The following is a 10048-nucleotide window of genomic DNA, read 5'->3' on the forward strand; positions in this document are numbered from 1 at the left end:
TCCAGTTTTAATCTCATCACTGGCATGTGTTAGTTGTGTTAAATGCCATGTAACTAATGTATATTATTTTGGTTTCCAGACTTATTAGTGAGTTAGAACCCTATGTTCACAGTCATTAGTAGCACATAGGCAGCTTAACACAAGAAACAAATTACAAATGGAAAAAAATAAGCACCATACAACCAAAGAAATAAAATCTGACCCAATATTTACACAAAAAGATACAAAAATATATTTCACAAAAATGTAGCACTGATAAATTTACAATAACCAGCTCTATAAAATTACAAATATATATCTATAAAAAGCCTTTTAAATAATATTCTGCTCAAGTTTCCCAATTTGGAGCAGGATGAAGTGTGTGACATGGTCGGTCATAAGTTACACCATGTGTCACCACATTTCACTATCACTTCACCACAGTTGGCCAGTTTGTGTCCAAGGTGAGGGGTGGGGCCTTGCTTGCTCCTATTGGTGCGTTAGTTCCCCCCAGGGGCTCTTGTCCAGTTAGCTCTGGCTTCATCTCACATACCTGCAGGCAGACACAAGGAGAGAGACACCACATTCAGCCCTAAATGTTCACTGCCTTGCTGACAGCTAATTTAGTGTCCTCATAAAACCTTCAATGCTCACATGATTGCCCTGTAAAACTGAACTGTGTCACAAACATGTGGGCGCAGGTCAGAGACTTTGCTCTCCTGTGCTTTTAACATGGTGAGATGGCCTGAAAATGATTTTGTAGACTCTGTGTGTCTGTGTGGAGTGAGCCATTTTCACCTATGTTTTCCATTGACCATGAGAACCATTTGTGTACAACACAAATGACTATCTATTTTATAAACTGCTCACACAATGTCTGTATAGTGCTGAAAGCTCAGGCACACCTAGGTCAACGGACATATTAATAGAAAAGACGCAACCATTTCAGTATGAAACATCACAATATAGGTTTAAATGAACCAGTATTTTTGTAACTTAAGTAAATGCCTATTTACTTAAGTTGATAAACCAAGTGTCTAATCTGACATACCAGTGAAAATATGATCTCAACAGTTCATGGTTCTGATCACTGCATTAAATTAGCACTTACTTGCTAATGTCTTGTCAAGGTCAGCAATAAAGTCCTCTAGTTCCTTTGTGTCTCCAAGTTTAGCTGCAAACACAAAAAGACAAATAGTTTCATTTACCACACAGCACTGACTGACTGAACATGACAGCCAGTGACTGTCCAGAAATGTTTCTATGTAAAATTAAGGAAAGCTACTTTACATTGTGCACTTATATATCTTGAAGTTAAAATTTGAAATGAACGTCATTATATTTTGTGGAAAGGAATAATAAATAACTACAGTATTTTAACAGTGAACCCCAGGTAAAGTGATACGTTGAATGTACTGGCAGCAGTCCATGTCTATGGCCCTCACAAGGCACATTTACAAATACTCAGTACAGCACTTGCATTTATATATCTCATTTCTTGTCAAAAATTTCAATAGTTGATAATGAATATGAAATGAAACATCCAAAAGAAACACATCAGAGTTGCAGCAGAAATGATTGGAGTGTACAAAAACCATAAAACCTCAAACATTAAGAGGAAAAAAGGCCAAAGGTATTATTTTGGTTAACTTGAGGCAACAAGAGGTAAAACTTTCAGAGGAAAGGTGCTGCATCTCCTTGAAATTCTAGGTGAACTCACCTCTGGGGGATGTGACAGTGGGACAGGGGGAGGTGGGAGAGAAGACAGGCGAAGGGGAGTTGAGCTTCTCATCGCTAAAGCTGAGGCTGTTTCTGTTGAGGGACTCCGCACCTGTCAGAGAGAAAGGACAACATCTGTTCACCTTTCCGAGATCTCCAGGCAGGTGGATGCTCAACTATCAGGGTGATTACAGGGCCATCTTCCACTGCATTCCAGGGCACAAACACCTCCAACACATCAAGCACACCCAGCAAATATGTGGATTTCTCTAATACGTGCTCAGCGAGAGGTTTTCTCCTCTGCGTCAGCCAAGTGGGTTCAGTGTGTAATCAATGCATACTCAGATAATGACCTGTTCCCTCTCTCTACCTTGTGCAAACTCTACCTCTAAACTCTACCTCACAAACACTCTCTGTCTTTCAAGTTAAAGTTTCCCAACCCCCTTGGCTTAATTTAAAGCCCAGGTCCTGCACAACTGTACTCAGTTACACATAAAAAGTCACCCCTGTGACTGTGTGTTTAAGCTCTTCCCCATTCTTCAATTGATGGAACAAACAGACGTGTCATTCCAGGAGACCCTGACGCAAATCTACGTTTCCAGTTGATGCAAAGAACCTGATGACTCTCACAATGGCAGCACCTGTGAGATACTGGATGCCTCCACTGAGGTAGGCTTCAGGGGAAATTGCCACTGTTCATGTGATAAATATATGGTGAATTCAATTTCCACAACGTGCACAAACCTTAAAAACAGAACCAGATGTTGTGAGGGGAGCTGTGTTTGCCTGTATACCCACACAGCAGTAAAACTCCAGCTCTGTTATTGCATGTGACATAATGAACACTTTGATTCAGCCAGTGGATATTTTCAACAGCCACAGCAAGCTAAATGTTTGCTTCCGAAAGGGACAGAGTGACGGCTTTTGTTCCCCACCCGCAGAACGTAGGAATTCATTCACATTTTCCACTTGGCTCAGTCTTGTTGAGTTCAGTCCAAAATGTAGAAAACATGTAGAAAACATCTTTACATCGACAGGAAGCTATCATGGAGATAAATCCATTCATGTACTTGTATCTCATAACCATAAGTACTTTTTTTTAATCTCCATTCAGCTCCATTCTGTGACTTGATCCAACATCTTTAAGCATAGCTTACGTCATGTGTTGTATGGGTGTATGGGTGGTTCTCCTCCTCTTATCTCATCTCTGTCTATCCATCTTTCAGCACTGGGTGACCGATATGACCTCTTAAATAATCATACTCTACATGTTCAACCCCACCACCACCCCCCATGAGGATGTGGAGCCCAGAAATATGTGGGATTCAGAATACAGACTCCCTTATCTTCCAACAAGTAGGATCATTATAAGCACATTTGTGTTCCATGCTAAATTAAAACCCTGTGCTGGAGAGTTCCATCTGTCACTCTCATATACTTTCAGCTCTCCCTGTTTGTCTGCCTCTGTGTTCTTTTTGCCAGAATCTGCTTGAGTCCCTCTCATGCCATTCCCTTCAGCCACACACAGATGGAATTTGGGCCAGGTCCAAAACTCCCCCCGACTTATTAGGAAAGCACTCTGAAAGCAGCTACCTGTCCTGACTCCGCTGCAGTACACTGTTGTCAGTGTACATCATTGCTGTCCTGTCCACCTCTGGTGTACAGTTCCAAGCATTTGTCATCACTGTCCTGCTTCCAACAGACCATCAAATCATCATCCTACCCATCAATATTTTTCTCATAAAACCAATTCAATCATGAAAGTCCATGCACCTCAGTTCATGACTATGGAAATCAACAACTTGCCGAGGAAATGCTTTTCTGAAGAATAAACATGGTCTAAACTGAAATTTAGTTGAAAAAAAAAAATTCAACTAAAAAGCTGAAAAAAAGAAACATTTTCCAGCTCAGATGTAATGTTTTCCACAATACCCTCAATGCAGCCTTTTGTTGTTCTTGAGCTTAGGTACTTGAAAAAGAATAGGAAAGTATTGTGACTCAGTGCTTGTTGTTTTAAACCCTGGGATTTGTATGCACACTGCACCAAAACCCTACCCTGAAGTTTCACACCAGAGGCTAAGTAGCACCTCTTTACAGTTATTTTTAGTTTCTCACTAAAATCCCAAAGCAAGACACACCTGGCTGTGCATTCATCTCTGACACAAGACATTTTGCCTCTATGTCTAACAGGAATCCTGCAGAAGGCATAAATGAGACTTTGCAAGGTCCTTCTTGAACTCAAACTGAGTTTCAGGGATCAAACAAGGTACTTCTGCAAGATTGCCTTATACACAGACATAGCAGTCTAGTGCAAAAACCAATGGGACAACAGGCAGTAGCCTATATGTCTGTAGCCTACATGTGATATACCTGTACAATGTGAAACCGAGTGATGGCCTTTCATGGTTATGGATATTCTGTATTCTGTTTTGCTTCATTAGACATCTTGAATGTAATTCATTTAAGAAGGTATCGACGTCAGCTACGCTGGTGTCAGCTAAATCTGAAAAAGACACTTTTGCAAAAGGGCTGGTCACTTGAGGGACATTTGACGGTTATTTAGAATATCTTTAGTCAAGGTGACACCATAACTGTCACTGCCTGGGATTTCGCGGAAACCTTTTTCATAACTTGTCAATCATTCTGGCACTTACTCTCTGAATCGCTGATGCCGCTGTCACTGACGCTGGCGCTGCTCCGTCTCTTCATTGTTTTCAAGTGTTCCTCGTAACTAAAATGTCTTTTTTCCACGGGAGACGTGAAGTCCTCAATTACCGCGTCAAACTCACACAACACTGCGTTGAGGTCGTCGTCCTCTTCCAGAAACTGTGCTATTGAATGCATGAAACAGTGCGTCACTTTGATGTTCTGACATAACATGCGTTCTTTAGCTCATTGCAGGGCATTACGATAGATCATCCAGTGATATTCTACCCCTACAAAACTACCATTTAAAACCGCGCACGGACGACAGTGGTGGTCATTTAGATTTAATTTCTTAGTAGCAAACGTGTTAATCTTACTTAGTGTGTTATTTCATATTATCTTACGTTTATCACATGATTCCATTTCTAGCCCATATCATATTGTGGTGAGCCAATAAGATGATGAATTTTCACTTTGCACAACTCCAGCACAGACGCTACTAAAATAGTCTGTGTTATACATCCATTTGCATCATCTTACATAATATGCATTGATAACATATCTGAACTTTCACTTGTTTGAACAAAGACTCTCTTGAGACGTGACAATAATCAGCCAGTGTGATGATAGCTACATTTCCATAACAAAAGTGATTGCCGGGGTGAGTCCCGGAGATCTAAGGCATGCAAGAATCGTGGTGAATTCTCTTGACTTACATTTGCTCCGAGATTTCATTTTTGGAGATTTCATCAGTATTGCTCAAAGTTTGTCTCTTGGTTTATCCGATATGAAGGTGTAGCGAAGAAACCAGACTTTCCACAAGTACTTTCCAACGGAATCTTCTAGCTCGCAGCCTTCGTGTATCTGCTACTCACTGCCTCTTGATTCCTACTTCTGGACTCCCTCGCTTTTAAATGCTTTACACCCCCCAACAGAGGGCGGTGACTCAGTGACGAAAATGGGGGGGAGAGGGGTAGCTGCTTTACCAGCAGTAATGACACCACAAGTAACGGGGTTTTATAGCTAGTCATTGGCACGATCTTCCCGAAAAAAAAATGCATGTGACAATTCTATATAGGGCATACATGTAGGCCCTAATACACGTAGTTCTATTAAACTCGTGACCATGCGCTACCCTGACAGTTTAAGGCTTTGACTTTGGATAGCCTACCGTTGGACAGAATGAGATTCGAAAAATGATCAGGTAATTTAAGGATGGGATCGGTTCAGAACGCTGTTCCTGATGTAACGGATGATACATATAGCAGTCAGACTACATTTCGTTGCAGTTTAGACTTGTTTTTTTCACCGGGCACATAGGTTAATCTCAATCGCATCTGCTTTTTAATCTGCTTCATGGACTAAGGACCTGAAACCTGGCTGTCTGCCGCTTTTATAGCCGACAATTAATTACGATTGTGGTTTATGGAGTTACACTCAGGTGTTCGTATTAGATTTTAATATGACGGCACTGCGCTGCAATTAGTTTGTTGTAAAGCAAGAGTTGTACCTGTAGGCTAATCTACCCTCCCGGATTATTTCCAAGGCTGTTTATTTCATGTACCGTCATGTAGCATTTCATAATGTTCTATAAATCACCCTTTACTTCTGGTAGCTAAATAGGTTGGCATCGCAAATTAATTCATTAATTCATTACAAAAACATAACGATGACGACTATCAGTCTAAGACCCATTCACGTGTTCGTTTATAATAACATGACATGCAAAAATACAGGGATGTTGTTGGCATCTTCTTTTTTTATCTGATTTATTAAAGTCATCTCGCAAAAAATTATACCGCTAACAGAAGATGATTCACACTGCTGTTAAAGATTTTTTATTTAAGTAATTTCATCTTCCTACATGAAACGCTGGACCTCTATAAAATGACACTGCACAGAGATCCACACTCTTTCGCCCGTTTAGGCAGGGTAATGAATCAAATCAATTCAGTTTCTTATCTGAGAGGTTTTCACCTCATCATCACCCTCATACTGAGAAATTCAGCTTGAAGTTCTTCATTGTATCTTAGACTGATTCTTTATGAAGCTCACCTCTTTCGGTTTGTAAACACCCTTTCTGTGAAAAATGATCATAACAGCCTATGGTAGCCTAATTATATGTTGCCATTTTTTCCGAAGTTAATTATGCACTTAATTATCAATATCAGTTTAAGAAATTCTGCCTTTTCACTTTCTTAGAAATCACTCAAGTATAAATTAATAGTTTTTGTGCTAACTGTTTTTATACTAATAGTTTACGTTATGCAATGCTTATTTACATTGCTTATGTGGGACTTGTTTCGTTTACAGCTGAGGAGCTGTTAAAATATCTTCTTTTCTCCATTGACGACGACACTCTGAATCTGGAAATAGACATGTAAACTCTTCATCTGTTCATTTATGCAATATTTTGGCAGTTAGTCAACCTCCGCACGACTATAGAAAAGCTAGTACGTACGTGCTACATTTAAGTGTGCGGGGCCATCTAGCGCTACGTATGGGAATGACAGAGTAGCCTACATAACCGGAATTATTCCGGGACTGTCATTCACGTCCCCAGCACTGGGACTGACAAAATATGAGTTAATAATATGTACACATATGTATGTCAGTGATTACATTTACTATCCCCAAACAAGAGTTTAACTGGTAATAAATTGCAGTTATGCAATTTATAAAATTTATTTTAATCGACTTTTTTTCGACTCTTAGTAGCAGTGTACAGATCAAAAGTCAAAAAAATTGAGTCCTAGGTGATGCAGTTAAATTGAACCCTTTAGCAAGGTACTTGCTTTGAATGCTTCTGTAAATATCTAGCCATAAAAATGAAGTGTACAACCTGTAATCTGTCCTAGATTAATATTGTGCTTTACATAAATGTAAATATTGTGTCACAAACACATCTGGTCCCGTTCATATTTGCTTATCCTGAGCTCCTGAAAAACCACAAGCCTTGGCGCTGTTGTGTTTCCCTGAGGTGGAGAATCTAACGCCTCTGGTGGTCTTCGCACCTTCGGTGTCTCTTTCTGCCCGTTAGGCAGATGGAAAAACAGGCCCTGTGTTTGCAGCTGCACCTCTCTGTTGACGTTTGAGCTGGGTGTGTTAGGTGACAGCACATTAGGCTCCATGAAAGGTGTTAAAGGTAACACTTGCAGCGGAGGGAGCGTGCGATTTTTCCTTTCACATGCCCGTGAAGAGAGATCTGTCTACAATCAGCTTGGTCACCCTGCTGTTTTCATGATGAGAAAACAGTGTTTCATTGCAAAGGGCATCAGTCACTGAACTTTCCCACACCTCTGTTGGCCCTAATTATAAATATGATGCAGTATGCCCTGGCCATAAATTTGCCCCAGAGCTCACTGGTGTTGACCACACAGACTAGGCTCTACAAAGCTGGACTTACAACAAAATGTCTTTGTAGGACTAAATTGTACCAACTACAACATGCATCTTTCTGACACTTGCTGTGCAGGGAAGGGAGCTGTTGGAGCTACCTTCTGTGTACCCTTCTTCATGGTCCCTATATCTGATTCTGCTTCAGGCCAAACACTCTAGCCTACATTACGGAAACATTTCATTTATGTGGTGTTTGTTGTGGCATCTTGTTCATTATCCATACAAAACCATGACGTGCTTTGAAGGAGAGCAGAGCAAAGAAATTTAGATCTAAACAGACCATTTCAAGAGCGCTATCTGCCATACAAGTGATGGAGTTGGATGCCACACAAGTTGAGTTTCAGGTAGGTATGAAAATCATTTTCGATTGCAGTAGTTCTTACATTTATTAATTTGGCAGACTTCTAATCATTTCCCAAAATAGACCTACGGTATTACCAAGTCTGCATGAGAAATGGCAGCTAACACCTTTCCTGCACTGTGGTGTTCATACAATGGGGAAATGATGCCTCTCAGTCCCAGGCAGTATAGACAGGACCCTCCATTTCCAAACACTTGTCATCAGAGTTATTTAGCAGTGAGCTCACCAGGCTACGCTGCGAATGAAACATGACACCTCCTTTGCCGGGATGAAGTGACAGCATGCCTTTCCCTTTGCAAGCCATCCTTAAAAATGGAGTCAACCTTCCCGTAACACAGTTACAGTCAGATATGATGACCCATTGTTTGGGGGGGGGAAATCCACCATGAGAAGCTGTGCAAAGCCTTCTGTGGGAGGGGGATTTCTTATTGATGAACTCACAGCAGAGACAGGAGTTGTGGAGTCCTTGACTGTGAAAGAGGCACTGTAAATCACCAGCTTTCCACCATATTTAAAGTCTCTGTACAATTCTGAAATCCCTCTTTTCTTTTTTGACATGTAATTTTCCTTCTGAGTGCCTGGTTTTCCCACCAGCCTGTATATTCTGTCCAAGGGGTCCATGCTACTGTGCTCACTGGCCCATCTCAGGGCCTGCATTTCTCTGGCTTGTCCAGCAGGGTCAGGGAGATTGCCTCCACATACTCCTTCAAGGTGAGGTCCTTGGCAGAGGTCTTGGAGAGGTTAAGTCCATCTAGTATGTGCTTCTGGGCTATGGTTCTGCAGCTCTTTATTATGCATACACACAACGCCTCAGAAATTCTCACTGGCACAAAGATGTACACCACCGATTTAACTGATTTTGATTTTTCCAACACAATAAGTGAATCCCCCCATTTTAAGCAACAGGTCTCCCATCAATTCCCCCATGGACCTGAACCCCATGAATGGATTCCCCACCCTGGCAACACCGATTGCGAGAGAAAGAACCTAACCTTGTATGACCCCACTTCAGCTGGTCAGAGATTAACAACAGGGTAACAGGGTTTAATGTCACTTTTTCATACCAAGGACTGGCTACTGCCTGGATTCTTTGAAGGCTCATCTTTTATAGATGGAAGCCTCTTGCTCATGTTTCTCTGGCTGTGCCTTTCTGTTTCCCTGTAATTTATATACCCACAGACTTTTAAATATAAATCAATGCATTTGATCTATATCCACAGAAGGATCATTTCTTTAGAGGTACAATAAAGTCTTAGTATTGCATATGGAACTACATCTGCTAGAGGCATATTACTATTATTCTCTTCCACCTTGAGGGAAGCTGTTCAAGTTTGGTTAAACTGGAAAAATAAGAGGGGTAGCTAGATAGCTATAGAAGCATGATAGTACTAAGTAGTAGCTAGTTCATTCCAGAAACAGCTTGACACTAGTCAGCTAGATAGCTGAATAAGTACATTACTGATTTTTATCAGTAATAACTGGACAAGGTATAATGTGCAAGAGGCTAAGTCACTCAGAAGTTTATAGCTTGATAAATTGATTGCAACATGACAGCAGTATTCCAGAGGTGAAAAGGTTGACAGGAAGATCAGAAGAGGGAAGGTTTCACAATAACATTGACATAATGTTAAGAAATCTTATTATGTGTGCTGCAATATGTCAGTGTAGAACCAACCCCCTGAAGGGTGCAACCCCTTAATTTCAAGTACAAAGAGCCCATGTTGCCCCCAAGAATCAAACTGGCAATTTATGGGTTATGAGCCATGCCCCGCAACACTACTCCACACTACTACCCTCTATGGAGTATGGTGTCATTGGACATACTACTGTGGTACCACTCTTCCAACTTTAAAAGAGAGGGGAAATGAGAATGTCATTTGAGTAGAAAATAATTTATTACAGCATTACATAGATTGGCAAAACTTTACAGTGAAACATTTTCTT

The 10048-nt window shown here is 40.8% G+C and overlaps 1 protein-coding gene across 1 annotated transcript; it reads right to left on the reverse strand.

Annotated features, from left to right (window-relative positions):
• Nucleotides 1-208: 208 nt before the first annotated feature.
• On the reverse strand, nt 209-5213 carry rgcc (regulator of cell cycle). Its single transcript, XM_036541282.1, has 5 exons — nt 5061-5213; nt 4353-4529; nt 1700-1810; nt 1091-1153; nt 209-532 (listed from the first exon to the last, which is right to left on the reverse strand). The coding sequence occupies exons 1-5, from the start codon at nt 5092-5094 to the stop codon at nt 525-527; spliced, it is 393 nt and encodes a 130-aa protein (XP_036397175.1). The 5' UTR covers nt 5095-5213; the 3' UTR covers nt 209-524.
• Nucleotides 5214-10048: the final 4835 nt, after the last annotated feature.

The sequence above is a fragment of the Megalops cyprinoides genome, chromosome 11 (genome assembly GCF_013368585.1).
Source record: "Megalops cyprinoides isolate fMegCyp1 chromosome 11, fMegCyp1.pri, whole genome shotgun sequence".
NCBI classification, from domain to species: Eukaryota; Metazoa; Chordata; class Actinopteri; order Elopiformes; family Megalopidae; genus Megalops; species Megalops cyprinoides.

Excerpts from the sequence above, each read along its gene's own strand:
- rgcc (XM_036541282.1), bottom strand. The coding sequence starts at position 5,094 with ATGAAATCTCCAAAAATGAAATCTCGGAGCAAAT. Across the intron at positions 4,530-5,060 it reads AATGAAATCTCGGAGCAAAT|CACAGTTTCTGGAAGAGGAC; the intron begins GTAAGTCAAGAG and ends TGCATTCAATAG. Across the intron at positions 1,811-4,352 it reads CGGCATCAGCGATTCAGAGA|GTGCGGAGTCCCTCAACAGA; the intron begins GTAAGTGCCAGA and ends TCTCTCTGACAG.